This window comes from Phlebotomus papatasi, chromosome 3 (genome assembly GCF_024763615.1).
Source record: "Phlebotomus papatasi isolate M1 chromosome 3, Ppap_2.1, whole genome shotgun sequence".
NCBI classification, from domain to species: Eukaryota; Metazoa; Arthropoda; class Insecta; order Diptera; family Psychodidae; genus Phlebotomus; species Phlebotomus papatasi.
Genome location: NC_077224.1, coordinates 76,233,504 through 76,260,889, shown reverse-complemented (window position 1 = coordinate 76,260,889; position 27,386 = coordinate 76,233,504). Strand labels below are relative to the sequence as shown.

The window sequence follows — 27,386 nt, the reverse complement described above, 5'->3', positions numbered from 1 at the left end:
GGTTTTTCTCTCCTGACTTCATAAATTATTCAACAGAACATTGCTAGTATCACTAGAATACTCTTCTTCCTCTTTTTCGACAACTATTTTGGCACTCATTCCCCGATTTTCTTCAAATGTACCTTTAAGAATAAAATGGTTGAATGTATTTGGTGGAAAAGGAGTGCGGAATAGAGAAATTAAAAACTGTTTTCTAAACACCGATTATTTCCGCTAAAAAAAAATAAACCGCACACTTTTGCTTGAGATAGGAACGTGAAAAAGAAAAATGTGCCATTTGTTTGGGATGATATTTTTTGTCATTTGCACAGAAAAGGTTGAAGATGTAGATGCGGGGATGGGGACAGGAAGACATTTTGGGCAAAGAAGTCTTTAAAAGGGAAACTCGCGTAACATTGAACAGCTACAAAAATCGCTTCCGGCCACATTTTTGTCTTCTTTTCGTTTTGCGCTACATCTATATATATAATATAAAATGAAATAAATAGAGAGAAAAACTGGGAATATTTGGTATGCGTGGTGAATACTGTGGTGCTCCTTCTTCAAATCCCAATAACTTCTTTCCTATCATGTCACACCACTTGAGACATGCGATCTATTGGCCGTAGGGGGCTCAATGACACATTGCACTCGAAATTGTTTATCTCAATGCTATAAACACTATATAGTGTTACACTTTGTGTGCCAATTACATTGGATCGTTTTCCTCATGTTCTTATCCATGAACGGGTTAACCCTTCATACCAAATGGGTTGGGATATCTGTCAGGCAAGTCACGAGATGCGTCAACATCAGGATCTTAACCTGTCAGTCTGGCGATTAATTTTAATCTCTTTGGGTAATTTCACGGGTTCTTTCATTTTTTTTTTTATCTGAGTTGTGTGTTTCTGTTTTCATATCATTTGTACAGCATTTAACCACAAATAGGTTTCTAATGAATCTACCGCTGCTTTTGATATTCAACCTATTAAAAAAAAATGTTGAGAGGTAGAAAAAATTCACATATTTAAATGAAAATTGACGAATTTATTCTGTATATACTGAAAATAATCAGTTGTTGTTTAATATTAAAGGGATAAGGTTTATTAATAAGCTTACGTTATATTCTTTATGAAGAGAAATTTTTCAATCAAACTTCTGGATCAACAAAAATTTCTTTCGCATTCATTAAGAAAGCGACATTTTTGTAGTTTGACTTTAGAGTACTATTCCAGAAATTCTTGGATTTTGACTGGTAGACATTTTGTCAGAAGTAGCCCTTTTTCAGGGCACATTGAGACAAAAATGGGGCAATATGAGACGACCATTTTATTGTTTTAATTCTATTCGAAGTTTCAAGTATTTTTCCTGATGGAGAAGAGATTCCTATCATCGATAATTATACATTAGCACTCTATCTTTTATCTATTGAATGCTCAGTATTATGTAGGGGGTTCAAATTTCACATTATATTATATATAATATTTCAACTGCGGTTCAATTTAACCATTTTTAATAAAACGCCAATGAAAAATCTTGAAAGAATTCTACAACCTATAATGTTTTAAATTCGTCAGACTAATAAGGCTTGTATCATAAGGCCTTGCCATATGTATTACCTTCTTTACTAGATTTGAATTGTATTGAATATATACCTATAAAGCTTAAATATTGATCCATAAAATTTTGAAAAAAAACATGATTCTTTATTATTTAGAATTTCGAGACCTTAAAGAACTAGAATAAACCTCCTATCTCAAACTCGTATAATGCTAGCCGTGCTATAGTCACATATAAGTGTTTCATAAAAATATAATAGTGTGAAATAATAATGGACTTCTCATAAAATAGTCAGGAGGACTTCTTCAATCCTGATCTTAGTGGATTACTGGATTAATAATATTTGAACCACATTCACAATTTTTTTAGATTTGGCTTACTTTTAAACTAATAAGTATAGCATTAGAACCTGAAAAGTTTTGTTTTTAACTTCGTAAATTTAGAAAGAATATAGGACGTAATCAATATAAGGTGGAAGGAAAGTTAAAGTTTGAGGTAGAAAGAAAATTATTGGTTCGTCAAGGAAATCAAATGAGATATTTGAAACATTGATTTATGTCTCATTATAATTTATAAATCATTGTAAATTAAGTTTTTCTCAATAGCCTCCGCTTCTCAAATCTCTCTTTGGGAGCTAGAAGATTCATTTCGAAGCTACAAATATGGCACTAAATTTTGTTTCTTAAATTAAGAACCATTGTATAATTTTAATATATTATGAGAATCATGCTCTTCTGTAGAAAAAGTTTTATTAAAGCTATTAGCTTTTACACTTACATTGCAACTTCAATATTTTAAAACTTCATATCCAGTTAAATAATTAATTTTAGTGCAATTAGGGTTTCTAATAATTTTTTTATTATAATTTTGAAGGCACCTTAACTCTAAAAATACAAAACTTGCTAGGGTGAAAGGAACACCTATTGACACTTTAAGAATTTATCATGCCATACTTATTGACACTTTCAGTACTGATTTAGGATAATATGAAATTTGAACATCTCTTTTTATAAGAAAAAGTAGATTACAGAAAAAACATCATATTACTTGGATTTTACCAGATACATTAAATAAATTTCATCATTTTGACTAAAGTGTCAATAGGGGTTCCCTGTCGAAGAGGTGTTCCTTCACGGTGGCAGCCAAAATCCCGAAAACCAAAATCCCGAATTTTCAAAATCCTGAAATTGATGAAATTATATGGAGGAAAATGTTTAGAATAATTTCCTAAGACACAGAAGATGTCCCTTTGCCTCCAGCAAGCGCGGGTACAATCGTGGGAGTAGCTGTGACACTTTTAAGAATTCGGGATTTTGGCTTTCGGGATCTTGGCCCATTCGGGATTTTGGTTTTCGGGATTTTGGCGTTCGGGATTTTGGCTTTCGGAATTTTTGGCGTATGGGATTTCGACCGGAACCCGTTTAATGTCGATAGTTTGTCCTACACGAATACACTTTTCTTCTATATTCCAAATTAAAGACAATGTTTTATAGTCAAAATCCCGAAAACTAAAATCCGTGTCGAAATCCCGAATAAGCAAAATCCCAGATGGGCCAAAATCCTTAAAAGCCAAAATTTCGAATATCCAAAATCCCGAAAGCTAAAAACTCTAAAGCCAAAATCCAAGTGCCAAAATGCCGAAAAACAAAATCTCGAACACCAAAATCCCGAAAGGGCCAAAAACCTGTAAAGCAAAATCGTAAATTATTAAAACTGTCATAGCTACACCGCCATTTTCACCCACGCTTGCTGAGGGCATAGGGATTTTGGCTTTTCGGAATTTTGCCAAATTTCGGCTTTTGGCTTTTCGTCACTTTTGGCTATTTTGGATTTTCATCCATTCGAGATTTTCACCCATTCGGAATTACGACCCTATTTGAGATTTTGTCTCTTCGGGATTTTGGCTTTTGGAATTTAAGTATTCATGATTTTAGCCGGCACCGGTAGAAGCCGTTATAGCTCCTACACATTGTAAGAATTTTTCTTCGAAATCGAGTATTTTTACGGGATTTACGTGCGTATGTATCAAGGATTTACTTCAGAATGCTCTATTTGAGGAAAATAATTTACAATATATAGGTAGAGTTACTACTTATAAGAAATAATTTTGATTGGACCGTGATATTATTAATTTTTAAACTAGAAAGCTTATGGATTATAGTGTCTAAATTTTCAATGATCATCGTACAACCATTCCAATTCCATGCGATTCTCTAAAAGTATTTCATATTTTTTATGTACCAGTAAATCACAATTTGAGAAATAATTACTTAATGAGATATAGGATATTTTTTGATGTTTTAAAAAAATCATTACTGTATTGCTTATGTACATTTTGTACATTACAGTACAAATCTATTAATCATCTTTGTCTAGTTTGTTTCAGTAGAATCTTTTCAGTAATAAATTATTTAAAAAAAAAACATTTCCCGCTGAGAAATTAATACAGTGTATCTTCCTCATAGTCTCTTAATTATCTATTACATCTCGATAATTTGTTTAAGCTGAAATCTTTTTAAACTAGTTAGCTCTTGGTTTACTGTCGGCTGAGGGTTAACGGGGCAACAAGTGTAAATTTTATCAATGAAAGCAAAAAGAAAACCGAACGATTGTTTGCACTTGCTTCTGTGTAAATACCGAATGTGTTGATTTTTTTTCTGCTTGTTCAATGGTGTGTTGAGCAGAAGATGAGAGAGAAGAAAATTGAGGAAGATGAAGATAAAATAAAAATTGGCGTGTGCTTCCAAGGTGGAAATAACAATTCGTCGGTTCCGAAGAAGACTATTGTAAGTCTACTTACAATAGTATAAAAAGATGGTATCATTGGATGCAGAAACCTTAGATCTATATCCCCACAAAATTTTATGTTGATTAAGATATTCCTGCAAAAGTTATAAGAAAAAAACTTAAAATCAGCGTGCCCAATTATTGAGTTTTTTGCCCACAATTTTGCTATAATTAATTTAAAAGTAGTGTTAACTAGAAGATATTCAATGCGTAAGTCTGATAAAATAGTTTCAAAAGCTGAAAGTATACTAATTGCAGTGAAATTAATGAAAATAAATTTTAGCTGTCAAATTTTAAACCTCTTTCCTGTAAAGTTTACATTTCGGACTTACAATAGTCTTCTTCGGAACCGACGAATTGCTTAATTCATATAATCTCAAATGAGTAAATATATAGCAAATAATTCATGGGTGAAAGTTGAGAAATTGTTGTTTTTTTTTTAAATTTGGTTTGCTAAATTTTGCAAAGGAAAAGAATCCAAAAATGCGTCAGAGTGAGAATGGAATTTACATGGAATTCTTATTTGAGTTTTGTTGTTGTTGCAGGAGAACAAGTGATTCTTTGTGGGTGGTGCAAAAGAAGGAGAAAATTGTCACAGACATCCGCAAACTCACTCTTTCTGACCTAGATAAGTCAACAGAGGAGGTGACTTGGAAGATAGAGAAAAATGCTGGCGGGGATCCGCGTGGTTCGTGGACCAGATTGGATATGGCAGAATCAAGGTAAGTTTTTCTTCTGAATCCTATGTAATTTATTTACAGTCTTTTGGCATCAGTGATTGCACAGAAAGATTAGAAAAGCAATTGTTATATAAGGATAACATGGTGTAAAGCGCGAGTAATTTTTCAGCCAGGGACTGTCTATCAGTTGATTTTCTTGAGATGATAGTCACGATGATGGGCTGAAAGTAAAAGAAGGGTCTTCTATCGCAATGCCATTTTGATTCTGATAGTGATTCTGGAGGCGTGAGGGTTAAAACGTGCGTGAGGGAGGGTAGGAGATGATACCACCATAGAATTAGCGGAGAGAGTCTCTGCCTCGGAGGTTTAATCGATCAAGCACATTTCCGCCACCTCCGCAATATTATTCGTCTCTGGTGCTTTGCTCTTTTGTGGGAAAAAGGGCAGTGACTCTTGGCAGATAGAGAGATTCATGTGGAGGAATATTCTCCTAACTTTGCCCTCAAATCCTTCACCACATTTTTTTTTTATCTTTGGCTCTCCACCAGAAAAGAAGACTTCTATTTCAAAGATACCAAAATCATTTTATTGCTCGAACACTACAGTAAGAGCAATGATACCTCAATTTTTTATCTTTTATAAATTGCCTAAATAAATTCATCCACATACGAAAATGTCCTTGAATAATTCGTAATAACGACTTTTCAAGGTCAAACATCAAAAAGACTTTAGGAAGCTTTTATCTCAACCGATTTAGGTAATTTTGGGTTCTATGGAAACGTCTTAGAATCTCGGATAAGTCTGAACCAATTTCTTGGTAAAGAACCGGTTATGAACTAAACTAATAATTTTTTTATGCATAAAACGAATCAGATTTATTAGAAAGATCTTGAAAGTGAAAGTATTCTGCCAAATGCTGATACGCGTGAGCACAATTCTTTGGCTCGGGATTTAAGGCACCTACATTAATCCAAATAGGGGAGACTGGGGCCAAGAGTCACAAAACGCATATTTTATTTTTTTTACAAGCTGCTCGAGCGCTTCTAACATTTCTAGTTAGCGCAGTTTTATAGAAAATTTACCGCTCTACAACTTTGTGAAAGTAATATTCCTCTATTTTCTAAGGAAATACGTTTATCGAGCCGATTTCTAAAAGGTAATTTTGTGAAAATTCTCAAAAATGCTGAGGCAAATAGTACCAGACATGGGGTATTGTCATATTTTGAGTCGCCTTATTACGGTCTTCCGTAAATTTGAAAAAAATACCTAGAGGACATATTTTCATAGAAAATTTATTCATCTACAGCTTTGTAAAACAGCGTTTTCTCTGCTAGAAAAGTGAGAAAACGAGAAAAGCGCTTTTCAAGCTATTTTAGAAAAAAAAAAACAAAAGATTGCAAATCGTTTGACCAATACAAACAACAAGCGGCGAGACATGGTAATCCCGTTTCTTTTCGCCGTGAGACATCAGAAATTGCTTCGCTTTTTGTTAATTTTTGCTCTATAGCTTTTGTTACTTTTTACCCCAAGTGGCCATTTTTAATAAAAGGATTTCTGGAGAAAAGAACCTTTGTGAAATTCTAAAATAGATAGCGGATTCATATTCAAAGAATCCAAATTATTTAGAAAATACTCACCAGTGCATCAATTTTGGAAAATAAGTAGGTAATAATTGTTATCTTCTGCAAGGAAAATATTTCAAAAATAGGGCTAAAAATTTCGATATTTTTTATTTTCTAAATTTCTTGTTCGAATTTTAAGAAATTTACGACTTTGAAGAAGGTCTATGGAAAAGGTCTATAGAAATAGGTCTATAGAAGGTCTATAGAAAAAAATTGAGCCGCTATCTTGTTTTACCTTGGAAGATATTGAATTTTCAATTTTTCGTTTTGTGACTTTTTGCCCCAGTCTCCCCTACTATTTATAAATACCCAGAGCGAATGCAGCACCCTTATGTGCTGGACACACCTAAGGCTTAGTTTCCCACTAAGCCGTTTCTCGACTTAAGCCGTAAATATGTCTAGAGCATTAGCTCAAACGTAGGCAACTCACCTAGATAGCGTAAGGTCTCCAGTTCAATCCTACTTAGGAAAGCTTTTTTCCTGTTTCTACTAGAACGAAGATTGGGTATTCGGTATAACATCGAACCAATAAACTCGAGCTTTTCGCAAAGTATAGTTCTCTCTGTCACATTTTTAAACAAACACGTACACATTGAATCACATTTTTGTTGAACTTTTAAGGGTGACCCTTTTTTTCCCTATACCCAATGGTGTTTGTTCGTTTGTTGTTTGGTTATTTTGCATTTTTTCATCCCTCACATTTTTTTTGTGAAAATTTTTTTCAAGAGGAATGACTAAGGAAATACACAGACAAACAAGAACAACGAAAGGAGATGTGTAAAAGTGTAAAAAAAGGGCAATTCAAATGCGAGGGTGTTCAACGAACATTTAATTTCCGTCTCTGCTATCAATGCACACACTCCCCACAATGTAGAAAATTCTATTTTTGGCCCTTTTTTCTGGTTTGAAAAAGAAAAAAAAGAAACATTTAAATTGAATTCCAAAGCCTAATGGAGAAATAAATGCAGTTCAAGTGACAATTTTTGTCAATTTACCACAACATTTGATTTCCTTGTGGGTAGGGAAGACGACAAATAAATAAACAGGGAAATAATAGAAGACTCACAAGTTTTCACGTCACAGTGTCATTTTTGTATACACACTTAAGAGAAATCGATGCAGAAATGAGTTCATTATCCTCATGGTTTTCTTGCTCTTTTGTCTCAAAAGCGTCTCGAGTGTAATGATGCATTGTGTCCTAAAAATAATGCGATTCACGAAGGAGATGTTCAGGAAAGGAATTACATCAGAGATCCTTCAACTTTTGGGAAAGATGTGAAAAAAAAGGGTTCGGAAATCCCTTCTGATGGTAACTATATACGCAGATAAATAATGAGGTCAATGTAAATATTTAGAGCAGATGAATCAACATTTCCTTTTTGGGTTTATTTATTGGATGAGAGGATACGAAACCCTGATTTTGTTTTTGTAAACTTTGTCATATTATTATATTAAACCGTATTGACAATAAATTGCATATATTATGCTATATCAAATAGTTTTTGAAGGGAAAAGAACACGTAAAATATCATGTGCTTTGTAACAGTTTGAATATTCTCCCTCTAATTTTTAGTCCTTTTGATTTAAAACAAAAATCTAAACTACCTCCGGAGGAAACATCTCAAATTGATGTATTTCCTCAGAAACTCCCCGTAGTGTTTCTATTCAATTAATTTGTTATAGATTTCTCTCCTGAAGTATATGCTTAAGTTTTAAAAGGATGAAATTGAGAAAACTCTCAAAGTCTCAGTGTGGGGGAGACTCGCTTGAAACTCAACTCGTTTCAAACTCAGCCAGTATTATTTTGGGTGTATACTGGATGAACTTGTTTCTACTTAACTCTTTCGTCTCCTTTGGAACTCTGGGTAGGGTGGAATCACCAGTTCTCGCCAGTGCCCCACTTCTCGCCACTTACATTGAAATCGCTATTTTTCGCAATTTATGAAATAAATGAGTCGCAATTTTTTTGTATTGTTTCTGCTTCTACGCATAGAATCGAAAAATAATAATTATTCGTTTTGGATTCACGATTTTGATCACTTTTTAGAGCAATATTTTAAGCAAGTGCATCGAATCCAACATCTCTTACCAAATGTACTAAGTGTCGTCAAATTTTCATCAGGCCAAAAATACCTATTTAGGTAAATAATTTGTCTATTGAATATTTAGTTGCACTTGTGGAATACATAAAATTTGTATTTAGTCAATTAATATTTCATTTTATATTATTTTTGTATAAAAATGAGACATGGCGAGAAGTGGTAATATTCTGGAATTGATTTTACCACCTGTCGCCATATCTTTTCAATAGGCGACGCTAACTTCACTTCGTACATTCTCAGTTGTCAAATCTGCACTGTTTACTTTCTGCAAAAGCCCCATAATTTGATTTCTCAAATAAAAGTGAAGAAAAATCATTTAAAGAGAGTAATAATAAAGTGATCACAAGGAAAGAGAAATGGTGAATGTATTCTTTTCATAGCATTGCCTAAAATAACCGAGTGTGGTTCTTTTCAAGTGGGTGGCGAGAAGTGGTTACAAATTTTACAAAACTGGCGAAAAGTGGTAAAAAGTGGCGACGAAATGGTTATTTTTGCATTATTAATAAAAATCAGTTTTTTAAGTAGTCCAGCGTTATGTTCTAGGATTATTGTTTTCACGTATCTAGAGCCAATACATCTACACGCAGAGAAATTATGCTCTAGATTCAATCGCAAAATGGGATAATTTTGGGATTGAAAAGGCTCCAATACCATTTTGCGATTGAATTCAATCCCATTTTGTGATTGAATTTTAGAGCATATTGTGATTGATTTTATCCCATTTTTGCGATAGATTTTTCGAAAATATTGTGATAGATTTGATCGCATTTTGGGATTGATTCTATCCCATTGTGAGATTGAAATGGCTCCAATCACATTTGGTGATTGAATCCATCCCATTATGCGATTGAATTTTCGAAAATATTTCGAATAGATTTATCCCACAATGCGATCAATTTTATACCATAATGCGATCAAATATATCGCATCATGGGATTGATTTTATCGCATTTTCAGATTGATTCTATCGCATTACAGGATTGTTTTTATCGCATTATGGGATTGTTTTTATCCCATTTCGGGATTGTTTTTATTCCAAAATGCTATTGAATCTATCCCAAAATGTGATTGATTTTATCACATCGTGAGATTGATTCTATCGCATTATGGGATTGTTTTTATCGCATTATGGGATTGTTTTTTATCACATTATGGTATTGTTTTTATCCCATTATGGGATTGTTTTTATCGCATTATGGGATTGTTTTTATCCCATTTTGGGATTGTTTTTATCGCATAATGGAATTGTTTTTATCCCATTTTGGGATTGTTTTTATTTCAAAATGCTATTGAATCTATCCCAAAATGTGATTGATTTTATCACATCGTGAGATTGATTCTATCGCATTATGGGATTGTTTTTATCGCATCTTGGGATTGTTTTTATCACATTATGGTATTGTTTTTATCCCATTATGGGATTGTTTTTTATCACATTATGGGATTGTTTTTATCCCATTTTATGATTGTTTTTATCCCACTTTGGGATTATTTTTATCACATTATGGGTGGTACGACATAAGTCGCCACCTATCGTCAATTTTCATCTTATAGCAACATTATGGTTGTCATCAGACAACACCACCGGAAGAACTTCTTGTGTGTCACGTCAAGCAAGAAAAAGCATTGCCATTCAGAACAAGCACATTTATTTCTCAATTTATTTTGTCAATCAGTTCTTTATTTTTGAGTGAGTTGTTAAATAAATCTAGTTGAATTTATTTACTGTGTGTTTCGTCATCGAGAATCGGCAAGGCGAGAGAAGGCGGTCCTTTTCGCCAGGATTGAGATATTCTCTCCCTTTTCAGGTACTAGAGAAGCATCAGGGAATTCTCTATTTACCATTTATCTGGAACTCATGCGCAATATACTATATTTTTAGGTATATCAGGAACCTCCGGATATTATCTACAGGAATTGTTTTAGGATTTCATGCGTGATATTCTATACTTTTAGGTAAGAGATTCTCCTGACCATAAACTTGGTCCTTCGAGCCGGATTGAGATATTCTCTCCCTTTTCAGGTACTAGAGAAGCATCAGGGAATTCTCTATTTACCATTTATCTGGAACTCATGCGCAATATACTATATTTTTAGGTATATCAGGAACCTCCGGATATTATCTACAGGAATTGTTTTAGGATTTCATGCGTGATATTCTATACTTTTAGGTAAGAGATTCTCCTGACCATAAACTTGGTCCATCCGAGCCTCTAGTTGGCTCACCACATACAGAGGCGTGGGTTCAGCTAGAAAGAATCAGCAAATCAGACAGACGTCAGGAGAGCAGCCGCACAGAGGCAAAAATTGTGACAGAATTTGGGAGCACAGAGTCCCAAGAGCATCAGCAATCAGAGCATATACGTGTAGCATCCCGGTCAGAGCCCGGACACGTATTCCGGAAGATTTTGAGCACAGATAACCTCAAAATCTAAGGCAGCATTCAGCACAGATTCACGATGACGACGCTAATTCAAGAAAGAGATTTTCTATTCAGCACAATCCAGGACATTGAGAAGTATGCAACACGAATAGATTTCTCGGAAATACCGGCCAGCAGGGCCATTCCAGAGCTCAAAGCAAAGTTTGCTTTCACCAACACTACACGTCAAAGATTTCTTGTGCTGCATCACGACATCAGTAAGAAGAAATTAGACGATGATCAGAGACAGGCAGAAGAGATTCTTCTGCAGAATTTCTTGAGAATGTGCAATGTAATTGACATGAAAATCAATGAGGTTATGTATCAGTATCAGTACCAAGAAGCAGCAGAACAGAAGCAAAAGCCAGAATTATCAGCAGCTGAAGGCAATTCTACACTTGCACAGATTCTCGAGACAGTGTTGGAGAAACAGACAAAGAACATTCAGGATATTGTTGGCGCACACAAACTGGAGATCGAGACCATGAGCAATGTTCTCGAAAAGCAGACAGCAATCAAACACAAGAGGTACAAATTGCCACCACTGGAGATTCCAAAGTTCTCAGGGAAACTTACCGAGTGGACAAAATTCCGTGATTTGTACATGAGCAACATTCACAACAGGGATGATCTCGAACCAGTCGAGAAATTCCAGTATCTGGCGTCCTATTTGACAGGGGAAGCAGCTTCATACATTAAGAATATTCCAGCGACAGATGCAAACTACCATGATGCATGGGAGAGGCTGGTCAGATCGTACAACAAGCCGAAAAATATTGCATTCGATCACATTAGAGCATACATTGAACAGTCTAAGAAGGCCGTCAGCAATCCTGAAGAATTGAAGACATTATTTGTCACCATTGAAGAGACGGTGCGTGCACTAGATGCTCTCAACGCTACAGGCAGGGATCCATGGTTAATTTATTTGGCCATGGAAGCATTTGACAGTGAAACCAGAAATCAGTGGTCTCGTGAACCAATCTCAGGAGTCATTCCTACTTTCGATGAATTCACGGAGTTCATCGAGAAACGATACGATTCATGGATATCTTGCTGGGAGAAAAAGCAAGAAAGCAAGTCAGCAAAACCAATTCCCGGAAAACAGTCAAAACCACCAGGGTTTAAGGGATTTGGATCTCAACAGAATCAGAAGACAATACCAGGTTCTTCATCTCTTGTTTCCACTACGGGACAGGGAACAATGCAATGTTTTATCTGCTCGGGCAATGATCATCATGTCGCGAAATGCCAGAAATTCCTGACATCAGAGCCATCCCGCAGAGTTGAACTAATCAGGACAGCAGCATTGTGTTTCAATTGTCTACGTCCAGGTCACCGATTGTCAGAATGTCGTGGAGGAACCTGTAGGCAATGCCAGATGAAGCACAACACACTCATCCATGAGGCCTTTGCACAGAAGCCAAGGGATCATGTTACACAGAAGCAATCAGAAACAGATAAGCAGCCAGAAGAGACGCAACAATCAGCAACACAAAGGAATTTACCAACAGGAACATCATCCACTGGACTGGTGAATCACACAGTGATGGCTTCGCAGAGCTCAACACTTAGTCTATTGCCATCTATTCAGATCTTGGTCAAGGATCGTGAAGGAAAGCAGCACCAGTGTCGAGCATTACTGGACTCATGTTCACAGTCAAACATGATCACGCGCAGCATGGCAGTACTTCTCAATTTGCCCGTCAGAGTGTCTACAATCGGAGCAGTCAAGGGTATTGGTGCCATGTCAGCTGGCACACCACAGGAGCTTACAGCAGACATTTCCTCCAGAGATAATGCAGTTTCGATGAAGCTAGATTTTCTAGTGCTTGACCACATTACGGACGATCAGCCAGTTTCAACAGCCAATGTGACTCATCAGATTCCAACGAATGTATTTTTGGCCGACCCAGAATTCTACAAACCAAGGAGAATTGACATGCTGTTAGGTGCAGATGTGTTTATGAAGATTTTGCGCAGTCGTCAGATTCCGGGATCTCCTACATTCCAAGAGACAGCATTTGGATACGTTGCAGCGGGAGTTTACGGAACAAAAGGTCCATTGGAAATTGCAAACAGTTTCATTTCAACATGTTCCTGTTCTGGAGATCAACTGAAGTCACTCAATGAACAGTTTGAGAAGTTTGTCAAGGCGGAAGAGCTACAGAAATCTCAAGGAGTTCTGACAGCAGAGGAGAATAGGTGCGAGGAGCATTTTGTTCTCAACACCACACGCACTGAGACAGGAAGATTCGTGTGTGGTATTCCCACTACAGATGACTTACACACTTTGGGTGAATCTAAGGAACAGGCCATGAAGCAGTTTCTCTGTGGAGAAAGACAACGATTGAGAAAACCAGAGTTGAATAAGCAGTATGTAGAATTCATGCAAAATTACAGAGAGTCCAATCACATGAGATTGCAGCCACCAGGGTATCAATCATCAAAGCCAGAGGTGTTTTTGCCACACCATCCAGTATTCAAAGAATCCAGCACCACACCAGTGAGAGTGGTATTTAATGCATCAAAGAAGACAAGTTCAGGAAAGTCTCTCAATGATGTTTTGATGGTCGGACCGAAAGTGCAGGATGACATTTTCGATATCATGATTCGAAGCCGAGAAGACAGAATTCTCGTAAAAGCAGATTTGAAGCAGATGTTCAGACACATCGACATTCGGGATGAAGATCAAAGTCTACAGAAGATCTTCTGGAGAGACACCCCGAGTGAACCAGTTCAGATTTATTTGCTGAGGACGGTAACATATGGTACAGCATGTGCACCATTCTTGGCAGCCAGGTGCATCAAGCAATTGTCCATTGACGGAAAACAGCAGTTTCCTCTAGCAGCATCGGTGGTCGAGAAAGACACCTACATGGATGATGTAATCACCAGCATCGGAAGCATCCAAGAAGCGATTGAGCTCCAGAAACAGTTGGATGGTCTATTCAAAAGTGGAGGGTTCTTTCTCAGGAAGTGGTGTTCAAATGCCCCGGAAGTTCTGGAAGGGATACCGGAAGAAGATAGAGAGATAAAGGGTTCTCTCGACATGGACTTCGAAGGCAGTGTCAAAACCTTGGGCATTGCATGGAATCCTGCCACAGATCTCTACAGTTATGAGGCCACGGAGTTCAATTCATTGGTCACAAAAAGGAACATCTTATCAGATACAGCGAGGATTTATGACCCACTTGGATTGCTTGCACCACTCACAGTGACAGCAAAAATCCTCTTCCAGTCTCTCTGGAAGCTGAAGGCGGATTGGGATACAGAATTGAATGAAAATATTCAAGCTCAGTGGAAACAGTATCAGGAGAATGTTGTCAATGTCACAACCCAGATGACCATACCAAGACAGATTAGTGACTCATTATTTGTAATGACTCAAGTGCAATTGATAGGTTTCAGTGATGCGTCAGAAAAGGCAATAGCAGCATGTGTGTATGCTCGCACCATTGACAGTGATGGCAGAGTGAGCTCAAGACTATACGCAGCAAAAACAAAGGTTTCACCAGTGAGCAAGATAACAATCGCTCGATTGGAATTGTGTGCAGCAGCATTATTGGCAAAACTCATCAGGAGGGTAAAGGACGCGATGAAGAGAGAAGTCACAGAGATTCATGCCTTCTCAGATTCGACGATTGTCTTGTGTTGGATAGCAAAGGATCCATCGCATTGGAAGACGTTCGTGTCTAATCGTGTCTCATATATTCAGAACAACATTCCAACTGCAAAGTGGCATCATGTTATTTCACAAGAGAATCCAGCGGATTTAGCATCACGAGGAGTTTCAGCAGATGAACTCGTTCACAGCAGCTTGTGGTGGACAGGACCACCATGGATGACAGAGGATGAGATGACACTTAGATCAGCAAATGAAGATGTTGCAGGAGCAGAAGCTGAGATTCGCAAGAGTATTACGCTTGTCAGTACAGCAGACTTTTGGGAGTTTATCTATCGGTATTCGTCCTACACGAAAATCATCAGATATGTCGCTTTATGGAAGCGATATATGCACAATTTGCAGGCCAAGAAGAAGAAGACAGATCCCATCACAGGATGTTTGACACCAGTTGAGCTAGAGACAGCCGCATGTTCAGTTCTGAGACATGTTCAGCAACAGATGTTCACCGAGGACTATGATACACTCGAGAGGAAGGTGGAGACCTCAGAAAAATCTCGCTTTTTTCGCCTGAACCCATTTCTAGACAACAATGGGCTTATCAGAGTTGGTGGACGAATACGTCGAGCCCACATTCAGTATGATCAGAAGCACCCGATTTTGCTACCACAGAATCATCACATAACAAGACTTATCGCAGAAGAAGCTCACCAGGAAACTCTACATGGGGGAACACAGCTGATGCTGACACATATTCGACAGAAGTTCTGGCCCATAAGAGGAATTGATTTGTGCAAGAGGACCGTTAAGAAGTGTGTCACCTGTTTCCGAGTGAAGCCGAAAGCTACAGAACATTACATGAGTGATTGTCACTCAGCCAGGGTTAACGCAGTTCATCCATTCTACCAGACAGGGATAGACTACTGTGGTCCAGTATACATCAAAACACCAGTGCGCTCCAGAGTAGTGCTCAAGATGTACATAGCACTATTCACATGTCTCGCGACACGTGCAATTCATCTAGAATTAGTCACGGACCTCACTACCCAGGCTTTTATCGCAGCTCTAAAACGATTCATGTCTCGTCGCGGGAAACCCAACGAAATTCTTTGTGATAATGCCATGACGTTCGTTGGGGCTGACAGAGAGATCCGCCAAATGTCCGAACTGATGTCTTCAGAGGAACATCAGACCAGAGTGATTGATTCCGCTGCCAGAGAGGGAATCACCTTCAAGTTCATACCACCGCGCAGCCCACATTTTGGAGGAGCGTGGGAATCTTTGATTAAAAGAGTGAAGTTTCATCTTTACAGAGCAGCAGGAGATTCTCATCTCACCCAGGAAGAGATGTTAACACTTTTAGCCCAGATTGAAGCGTGTGTTAACTCGCGCCCATTGACTACAATTTCATCAGATCCTGCTGACCTTGAACCGTTGACACCAGCACATTTTCTGATCGGACGAGCTTTTACTTCGCTACCAGAACCAAACCTCACTAATGTGTCCGAGGGAAGATTGAAGCATTGGAAGTCAGTGCAACAGCGTGTGCAGTTTTTCTGGCACAGATGGTCAACAGAGTACTTACACACACTACAGCAAAGACACAAGTGGACAAGTCATTACCCAGCAGTCAAAATTGGAGACATCGTGATCATCATGGAGGACAATCTGCCACCGTTGAAATGGAAGATGGGCAGAGTCATCCTCACTCATCCAGGCGCAGACGGAACTGTGAGAGTGGTCACAGTTCAGACCAGAACTGGCACCTATCGACGAGCCGTCGCCAAGTTGTGTGTGCTACCCATTGAATCTCCAGAAACCCCATCCGGTGTTTCTGCCCGGCCAGGAAATGGTACGACATAAGTCGCCACCTATCGTCAATTTTCATCTTATAGCAACATTATGGTTGTCATCAGACAACACCACCGGAAGAACTTCTTGTGTGTCACGTCAAGCAAGAAAAAGCATTGCCATTCAGAACAAGCACATTTATTTCTCAATTTATTTTGTCAATCAGTTCTTTATTTTTGAGTGAGTTGTTAAATAAATCTAGTTGAATTTATTTACTGTGTGTTTCGTCATCGAGAATCGGCAAGGCGAGAGAAGGCGGTCCTTTTCGCCAGGATTGAGATATTCTCTCCCTTTTCAGGTACTAGAGAAGCATCAGGGAATTCTCTATTTACCATTTATCTGGAACTCATGCGCAATATACTATATTTTTAGGTATATCAGGAACCTCCGGATATTATCTACAGGAATTGTTTTAGGATTTCATGCGTGATATTCTATACTTTTAGGTAAGAGATTCTCCTGACCAATGGGATTGTTTTTATCGCATTTTAAGATTGTTTTTATCGTATTCTGGGATTGTTTTTAAGGTATTCCGATATATATTTTATCCCATTTTGGTATTAATTTCATCCCATTTTGCTATTGATTTCTGCTATGTTCATCCAGCCAGGCATTCACATTTTTTCGCTCCGGCCAGGATTCGATCTCACAACTTCTTGGCATATCTCCACTTTTGGGTCGACGATCTTACCAATTGCGCCACCAGACGACTTGAATTTCATTGACTCCCAGGGCTAATAGTTTCTAATTTTATTTTATTTAATTGATTTTTAGAAATCCACATTTTAGGAACAAATGGGATTGTTTTCATCGCATTTTGAGATGGAATTTTAGAAACCAGTGCGATTGAATTTATCCCATAATGTGATTGATTTTTGGAAATCCACAATTTAGGAACAAATGGGATTGTTTTCATCCCATCTTGAGATTGACTTCATCGCACTATGCGATTGAACTTATCCCACAATGTGATTGAATCTATCCCACAATGCGATTGTTTGTATTGCATTTTAGGGTTACTTTTTATCGCATTATGGGATTGTTTTTATTCCACAATGTGATTGAATCTATCCTAGAATGCGATTGTTTTTATCGCATTTTGAGATTGTTTTTATCACATTATGGAATTGAATCTATCCCACAATGCGATTGTTTTTATCGCATTTTGGGGTTGTTTTTATCGCATTTTGGGATTGTTTTTATCGCATTTTTGGGATTGTTTTTATCACATTATGGGATTGAATCCATCCCACAATGCGATTATTTTTATCGCATTTTGGGATTGTTTTTATCGCATTATGGGATTGTTTTTATCACATTATGGGATTGAATCTATCCCATAATGCGATTATTTTTATCGCATTTTGGGATTGCTTTTATCGCATTATGGGATTGTTTTTATCACATTATGGGATTGAATCTATCCCATAAAGCGATTATTTTTATCGCATTTTGGGGTTGTTTTTATCGCATTTTGGGATTGATTTATCGCATTTTGGGATTGTTTTTATCACATTATGGGATTGAATCCATCCCACAATGCGATTATTTTTATCGCATTTTGGGATTGTTTTTATCGCATTATGGGATTGTTTTTATCACATTATGGGATTGAATCCATCCCACAATGCGATTATTTTTATCGCATTTTGGGATTGTTTTATCGCATTTTGGGATTGTTTTTATCACATTATATGATTCAATCTATCCCATAATGCGATTGTTTTTATCGCATTTTGGGATTGTTTTTATCGCATTTTGGGATTGTTTTTATCACATTATGGGATTGAATCCATCCCACAATGCGATTATTTTTATCGCATTTTGGGATTGTTTTATCGCATTTTGGGATTGTTTTTATCACATTATATGATTGAATCTATCCCACAATGCGATTGTTTTTATCGCATTTTGGGATTGTTTTTATCACATTATGGGATTGAATCTATACCACAATATGATTGCATCTATCCCACAATGCGATTATTTTTATCGCATTTTGTGATTGTTTTCATCGCATTATGGGATTGATTCTATCGCATTATCAGATTGCTTTCTTCCCACAATGTGATTGAATCTATCCCGCATTGTGCAACAATCCCATAATGCGATAAAAACTAACACAAAATGTGGTAAAACAATCCTAAAATGCGTTAACACCAATCGCATTGTGGGATAGATTCAATCACATTGTGGGATAGAATGCGATAAAAAGTGACCCAAAATGCGATAAAAACAATCCCAAAATGCGATAAAACAATCCTAATATGCGATGAAATCAATCGCATTGTGGGATAGGTTCAATCCCATAATGCGATGAAAACAATCCCAAAATGCGATAAAAACATTCGCATTGTGGGATAGATTCAATCACATTGTGGGATATATTCAATCCCATAATGTGATAAAAACAATCCCAAAATGTGATAAAAATAATCCCAAAATGCGATAAAAACAATCGTATTGTGGGATAGATTCAATCCCATAATGTGATAAAAACAATCCCAAGATGCGATAAAAACAATCGCATTGTGGGATAAATTTAATCACATTGTGGGATAGATTCAATCACATTGTGGGATAAAAACAATCCCATAATGCGATAAAAAGTAACCCTAAAATGCGATAAAAACGATCGCATTGTGGGATAGATTCAATCACATTGTGGGATATATTCAATCCCATAATGTGATAAAAACAATCCCAAAATGCGATAAAAATAATCCCAAAATGCGATAAAAACAATCGTATTGTGGGATAGATTCAATCCCAAGATGCGATAAAAACAATCGCATTGTGGGATAAATTTAATTACATTGTGGGATAGATTCAATCACATTGTGGGATAAAAACAATCCCATAATGCGATAAAAAGTAACCCTAAAATGCGATAAAAACGATCGCATTGTGGGATAGATTCAATCACATTGTGGGATATATTCAATCCCATAATGTGATAAAAACAATCCCAAGATGCGATAAAAACGATCCCAAAATGCGATAAAAACAATCGTATTGTGGGATAGATTCAATCCCAAGATGCGATAAAAACAATCGCATTGTGGGATAAATTTAATCACATTGTGGGATAGATTCAATCACATTGTGGGATAAAAACAATCCCATAATGCGATAAAAAGTAACCCTAAAATGCGATAAAAACGATCGCATTGTGGGATAGATTCAATCACATTGTGGGATATATTCAATCCCATAATGTGATAAAAACAATCCCAAAATGCGATAAAAATAATCCCAAAATGCGATAAAAACAATCGTATTGTGGGATAGATTCAATCCCAAGATGCGATAAAAACAATCGCATTGTGGGATAAATTTAATTACATTGTGGGATAGATTCAATCACATTGTGGGATAAAAACAATCCCATAATGCGATAAAAAGTAACCCAAAATGCGACAAAAACAATTCCAAAATGCGATAAAAGCAATCGCATTGTGGGATAGATTCAATCACATTGTGTGATAAGTTCAATCGCATAGTGCGATGAAGTCAATCTCAAGATGGGATGAAAACAATCCCATTTGTTCCTAAATTGTGGATTTCCAAAAATCAATCACATTATGGGATAAATTCAATCGCACTGGTTTCTAAAATTCCATCTCAAAATGCGATGAAAACAATCCCATTTGTTCCTAAAATGTGGATTTCTAAAAATCAATCACATTAGGGGATAAAATCAATCACATTGTTTCTAAAATTCAATCCCATTTCTCCTGGATTCAAGAAATTTTAGGATATTTTTGAGATAAAAATCGTGGGATTGAAACAATCCCATGGGGATTGAATCTGGATACTTGGAAATTTCTCTGCGTGTAAGTAACTTTGTGTCAAATTTGACTTATCTTGTAACAAGGATTCAAAAGTTATGATTAAATGAATTTATTTTTTTCCTAAACATGGCGATAGCCGGTTATTCCACCCTACCCATGGAAACAACAATTTTTTTGGACTATCTAGAATCGATAAAAATCCGATTCTTCTGGATGATTACAAACTATAAGGATGTCCAAATCTAGGATATTTTTTGTAGGATCCTAATTAACTCCTGAGCTAAGATATTCTTGGTCAAAAATCGTGAATTTTCGATTTTCTGCTTCCTTGCAGATATTGTGACTTTTTTAATATTTCTAGACCAGAATAAGGAAAAACCTCTCGGGGTCAATAAGTATGATAACTAACAATTACAGATTGCATAAATTCGAAAAACATTTTTTTCTTAAATTTTCAAAAAACTTGTTCAAACTTTATGGGTACTCCTCGTCCCCAAAAATCTAGAGGTCAAATGTAAGGTTATCCCGCCAATGCCCGCCATTTGCTTTTTGACACCAACCTTGTAAGAAACTTCCAAGCGGGAACGACATTTTTGCGGGAGATTGCTTTCAGGGAAGTTTTTCCTATTCTTTCAGATTTTGGTGAATTCTGATTGTCCAGGAAGTGTTTTTTTTGGCTCTTGAGAAAGCTTAATGTGTCTGCAATAACATCGTATTGAGAGAAATGTGTGTTAAAGTGTTATTGTGTGAAATATTTTGAGGAATCTGTTGGCAAGCAGGAGCTGGCGCTGGGTGTCCTTTTTAGCACTTCCTGGACATCCCATAAGATACTGGTCAATAATTATTCTTGTTTTAGTGATCAACATTGTAAAGCAGTCATTTGACACGCGAAAATAATTCACAAAATTGATATTATTGGCTTTTGGAAATTTGAAGTTTGTCTCTTTTTCGTTCTTTTGGGGACGAGAGTACCCATGGGTTTTTCAATTTCCGAGAGGCGGAGAAAATTCTTTCTCTACAAAAGTATCATATTTGACCACTAAGACTTACAATAAAGTGAGTTTTACTGAAATTCGTTCGCTGGATATGTTGTGGTCCGGAAAGAGTTAAATCATTCGAGTGAAATCTTAGAACGACTACCGCATACCGCTTCCAGACACAGACTGATCAGCAATAAATCTACTAAGTATTCGGCTTTCCAAATGCAAACAGATAAAAATAATTGATACCGCTACAAACGAAAAAGTGAAGAGTATAGTAAGGTGGGGTAACTGGATCGTTTTCCGAAGAGTGCTACTTAAACGCTTGTTTTTGGACTGATGAAATTCTTTTTTACTTCTTCTAAATCCGTAGAATTATTCACAGTTTCATTCAGAAACATAATATAAAAAAAATTATCAAAAATATTAAGGAAAATTTATAAAATAAGGATAATACTGAAATAAGTCAGCATGCACTAACTGGGTCGCCTTTTCGCTAATTCACTTTTAATTCAATCTTTGGATTTAAAATACTTTTTCACAAGGAAAAAAAAAACAATAAATATTTTCAATCAACTAGCTGTCATTAGCGAAAATATCACTGCTAGAAAATTTTTAGTGAAGAACCCAGCTAGCACAAGGTTGAAATGAGTCGATTACACTCACTTATTTAATGGATAAAAGTATTATTTTTGCTTTTTTCTCAAACTTGAATAGTTATATTATGTTACTGTAGTGACTATATTACGGAAATTAAAATAAAAATATTATTTTAAGTGGATTGTGCCCAGCGCACAATAACATTTGTTTTGTAAACATGTTTTTGACATTTCAATGAGAGTGAGTCAGATATAGATCTAGTTGTCTCACTCACACTTATAGAAAATTTTGAAAACATGTTTACAAACAAAAGTGATTGTGCGTTGGGCATTAGTCATAAACGATCCAGATAGCGAAGCGCCCGGATTAGCACACTTGACTATAATAATGAACAGTCTTCATTGATCATTACTCTTTAAAGTACCACTTCATAACTGCAACGGATGCATTGTTATTTTGAGATCAACTGTTGAGAATCTCTGTGTTCTTGTCGTCAAATGACTCACAAAATACGAAATAAACTATTTCGCGAAATTCTTCACTTTAATAAGAAATTTAACAAATAGATTACATAGCTAAAGCAGAGAGTTTCGCTCCCAAGCCTTGTTATCCCCAATTCCCGTCGTGTCTCCTGAATATTTGCTCTCATTAGGTTAGTTTGCTGTTTACCCCGGTGAAGACGTCGTTTTATGAGTTTGGGCGCCTTTGGAGATGGTCTGGAGTGTGTGATGTAGTCATTCGCGGGGTGGATAAATTGATGGGTGGTAGAGTGAGATGAGTGACAAAAGGGGAGTGAAGATGGATGGTGAAGACATTTTTGGTCTTGTTGGATGTGACAGAGAGGGAGAAAATTCAATGAGAACGATGAAAAGGGGGACTAGACTTCGTGTGGCATTATAAATAACACCACATGACAAGAACTATACACACACGCTGCAGAGACGAAGAAGGGAATTTTAACTAAAATACAAATTTACCCAGGAACAAATTTGTACGAGTGAGATGAAGGATTTAACCAAATAATTCTATCTCACTTTGATCTTGGAAAATATCTCTCTATACCGTCTTTTGCAGTGAAGAGTCAGGGATTGCGGATGCAGTGAGCCAGAGGCAATGAAACACCAAAGAGGTGTATTCAGGATCCCCAAGAGATTTCTGCCATCTATAGGGAGGGTGACAAAGAAAGGAAGTTTAATGAACTGACTTTTTAGTGGATGTGCCATCTCTTGAGTGAAAATTTTCTACTAAATTGTTCAACCCCATCGTCTCCAACACTCATTACTCTGCATCACACCCTTCTTTCACTCCCTTTTTGGTGCTTATTTTTTTTCTGGTGCTCTCAAGATGATCATCTCTCGGTAGGACTTCCTCAATGGTTCTCGTGATGAGTGTAATTCGGGCAGTTTTTATACTTAATTGGTTAATTTGCATAGCATTTTTTTTCCAACTGCGGATATCCTTTCCAATTAGAGCAGAAAAAGTTTTGTCATCGCGATTCTTTTGGGTGAAAGGAAGACTCGAGAAAAGAAGAAGAAAGAGGAGGAAAAATTACCCTTAGATGGTGTGAAAAACTTCCTCTCCAGAAGAGAAAACGCTTTTACCTTGCCAACCACCATCAGTCTCCGTTGGTGGGCATGGAAATGGAAACGTGAAGAATTTTCAACATCGCCACACGTAAGGTACAGAAAAAGGCGAGAATATGGGAAAAGATGTTTGAGGCGACAAAAAAGACGTGCTTAGGGAAAAAGGGAGTGGCTAAGTTAAAACACTTTGGGGTATGCTGGAAATTATGAGTTGGATGTTATAACCTTAAGAATTGGTTTTGTTAAAGCTAGTTTGAATGTGCGACTGCAATGTCTCTTTAACCGTTTAAGAACGAGTAGTAACCGGTGTCCCAAAAACAAAAGCCATTTTATCTGAACCAGGACAAAATGAACTTTCTAAAATCAAAAAAAATCTTTTTGTTTTTGGGAAATCAGTGTTCTTTAAACACAAATCAGTGAACTTGTCCTTAAAAAGTTAACCCTTTAAGGACGAGTGGGACAGCGGTGTCCCAAGAACAAAAACATTTTTTTGACTATAGAAAGTTATTTTGTCCTTTACATAGTCCTAAAAATTAGTTTTTTATTTTTGGGACACCGATGTCCCATTCGTCCTTAAAGGGTTGAGAAACCAGTTTTCTCTCACTAACCACCTTAAGTCACGGCCTCTCTGCCACCTTCCTGCTTACCTTACGCTCCTCAGCGGTTTAAAGACATTGTCCAGTACTTTCTTCAATTGCTTTCTGAGGCGTCTTCTCATCCTTGTTCCTTCAGGCTGATTGTTTAATAGCTTTCTAGGGTTTCTAGGTATTCCTTAATCCAACATTCTCTGGAGCATAGGTAGTTTTTGTAAAGATCGTCCTATTCAAGGCTCCGAGTTTTCATAACAATCTTGCTTTTTACAAAAAAGGGTAGTTGGTTCCCCACTCAATTTTCTCTGGAAGAACCAGATTTCTTCTTCGTTAGCCTCAGATTCATAATTCCCTAATGGGGTTGATTGCTTAATCTTCTATCACTCACCTAAATGTAATCTTGTATTTAGCCCGCTTGAAGATGAACATAGAAATTGAGGAGAACAAGCTATATATCGCATTACCTCCCCTTTAATTACGTTTAATTAAGTTAAACGCAAAAGTGGAAGCTCTCCTTTTCAAGGAATGTAGTACTCAGTGTTGATCAACAGTAAAAACAAAAAACAAAATTTTGAAGAATAGTATTTTGATTAAGATTATTTTGAAAACATGCACAGCTTAAGCATGAAATGGTTAAGGTTCTACTGAAAACATGCACAGCGGTTAGACTTCTTAAAACAGATGGTGCTCGTCAAAACCGGTACAGCCGAGCACAGCTGTACCGGTGCACCAATGCACCAAGCAAGCAAGATCCAAAATTTTATTCAACCACATTGTACTAGATCTGCCCCGAGGCCGAGGTTCCTACACAATGGCTTGCGTAGCTTTACTGGGGCATCACTAAAATGTTGTGAAAAATATTTACAGAAACAAAATTATACGTTATAACAAGTATAAACTTTTTGAAATAAAAAAGCTTTCCTAGCGAATCTAAAACTACAGAATTGTTTATCATTCGACCTTGGAAGTTTGATATTAAGAGTAATTCAAGGTCACTAATAATAAGACTAATGTTGAGAGGATGGAATTAGGGTTATATGTTTCCCTTACAATGTTGTAGACTCACTGAGAGAAATCCGAAAAAGTTAAAATAACATTCCGGAAATGTTAATTTTACCCTGGAGTTTGATCCGAAATCGGTGTAAATATTACCCTTTTTAGGTGTATTGGGGGTTAAAGTTACATTTTTCATTTTTAATTTTACCCTTAAAAATGTGTAAAATTAACATTAAAAAAATGTTGATATATTTTTACACCTAAAATGAGTTAAAGTTATGAGGAAAAAAGTTAATCGCACCCTCTTTTTTTTCTCAGTGCTTTCATTCCTCAAATTAACAAAATAATTATCTCTAAAGAAAAAAGTACGAAAAAGTTGTAAGAAAAGTATTGAAAAAAATCCAGAGATGTTATAGCATTCTCTATATAGTTCGAGCAACAAAAACTGCGTGAAAATCGCTCAAAATGTGTGGTATATTTATATGGTAGTGAGAGCTAAGGGGTAGAAAATCAAAGAGAATCAGGACATATCTGGGTGAGAAAATTGTGATATTGATGCTGGAAAATCGACCTAATTTTCCACTCACAAAACCCCCAGTTGTAGCATTTTAAAGAATCTTTTGTGCTGCTTTAGTGGCTGAAATTGTAGCAAGATTTATTTAAGTGAGAGGGAATTTCAAATAGGCAACCTCTTTTAAGCTCACCCCATTTTCAATAGCTTCAATTGATGGCCTAGAATTCACTGTCCGGAAATCGTACAAGTTTCATCAGAGTCATTTGCACACTGTCTGATGAATTTATCTAATATTATATGCTGGAAAGCAATGTTGAGAGTCCTCAGGTGAAATGTTGCTCAAAATAAGGTCGGACGTTTGGGATTTCAATAAATTAAATTTCTCCGAATATTTCAACATAAATTCACATTTCATGTTTTACGCAAAAACATGCAATTTTGTAGAAAATTCAGGTATTTTTTATTGGTTTGAGCTCAATTTTGCAAAAAAAAAGTTTCAAGAAGGTAAAAGACGGAATAAAATTATCTATTTCTTCAAGTTTTAGGAAGGTTTTTTTTTATATTAGAGTTGTTCAGGTGTGTGATGAAATACGCAATTTGCTGTATATATATAACTTTTTTAATTACTGTAATGTCTTATTAGTGGGTTAGATTTGACTGAAAATGAACCGTAAGACAATAAAAGGGGTGGCAAAGTGTCGCAGGCTTTGCGAAGTGCTCGAACTCGTGGTTTAGATGCTATACCTCTAAAGTACTTATGCATCATTTAACCGTTTACCGATTTTCAACCGATTTGAGAACCGGTAATATTGATATTCATAAATTCATAAAGATCTCCTTTATAATAATTTTAAAAGTAATAGAATTGATTTTCAATTTTAAAATAAGTTATAGTTAGGTTCAGTTTTATGAGAAATTCCGAAACCTTTCCAACGAGCTCAAAACATTGTACCATGGATTGAGAAATACGCTGTCTACAGCCTTTTTAACCTTTGACCTTGAAAAATCGTTAATAGGAATCATACAACGAGATTTTCGTATTATGGCCTCTACACATTGGGAGCAATTTCTGTCAAAAATTGCTTTTTTTGAAGGAAATTCCCTGCAGCGTTGTAGCGGGAAACGTCAAATTTCTGTCAAAAACGCAATTTTTGACGAAAATTGTTCCCAATGTGTAGACGCCTTTAAGGCCAAAATGTTCGATTAGGTTATCTCTTAAAACTCTTAAATTATAAAAAAGATCGCATGACGAGTTTTCGAGCAATCCTAAAACAACATGGTTTGGGGGGAAAATGAGGGGCGTGTTAATGGTCTTAAGCAGTCGTCAGACTAGAGGTTTAGCCCTGTTCACGAAGATCTCAAAATCCTAAATAGTGCGCAATTATATTGCTTTTTGAGAGCCTAGGTCAATCATCATTGTAATTGATAAAAAAAAATTAGAGCAGTTAAGCCATAAGGCTAAGTCTTAGGTCTGAAATCCGTATTAGGATCGACTAATGGGGGGTTCCGAAAGTCCCAAGGTAAGGTATTATAATTTTAGACAAACACTACATTTTTGTTCAATGCTTAATCCCAACAATTAGACATTAGAAATTGCGCTAGAAACGTCATTGATCCTTTTTCAACAAAATATTTTACAAGATTTTGCAAATGATAAGCGGATTAAGTTTTAATTGACAAAAAACAAATGTTAGCTTATCA

General features: G+C 36.4%; 2 protein-coding genes across 7 annotated transcripts in view; both read left to right on the top strand.

Annotated features, from left to right (window-relative positions):
- Nucleotides 1–27,386, top strand: part of LOC129805803 (E3 ubiquitin-protein ligase MIB2) — an 86,474-nt gene that overhangs the window by 20,606 nt on the left and 38,482 nt on the right. For all 5 annotated transcript variants that reach the window (XR_008752127.1, XR_008752126.1, XR_008752128.1 and 2 more), the window contains exon 2: nucleotides 4,872–5,048. Coding sequence is in view for 2 of the 5 variants with exons in the window: in XM_055853974.1 (XP_055709949.1) it covers nucleotides 4,994–5,048 (55 nt within the window). In the remaining 3 variants the exon portion in view is untranslated. The remainder of the gene's footprint in view (nucleotides 1–4,871; nucleotides 5,049–27,386) is intronic.
- LOC129805799 (uncharacterized) lies at nucleotides 10,249–17,093 on the top strand. 2 transcript variants are annotated; one of them, XM_055853954.1, is made up of 5 exons: nucleotides 10,249–10,538; nucleotides 10,613–10,686; nucleotides 10,754–10,827; nucleotides 10,902–16,926; nucleotides 17,001–17,093. In XM_055853954.1, exon 4 carries the CDS (start codon nucleotides 11,190–11,192, stop codon nucleotides 16,638–16,640), a length of 5,451 nt encoding a protein of 1,816 aa, XP_055709929.1. In that variant the 5' UTR covers nucleotides 10,249–10,538; nucleotides 10,613–10,686; nucleotides 10,754–10,827; nucleotides 10,902–11,189; the 3' UTR covers nucleotides 16,641–16,926; nucleotides 17,001–17,093. The 2 variants fall into 2 exon arrangements, with proteins under 2 accessions (XP_055709929.1, XP_055709930.1); XM_055853955.1 differs by lacking the exons at nucleotides 10,249–10,538; nucleotides 10,613–10,686; nucleotides 10,754–10,827 and adding an exon at nucleotides 10,732–10,753 and having other exon boundaries at nucleotides 10,828–16,926.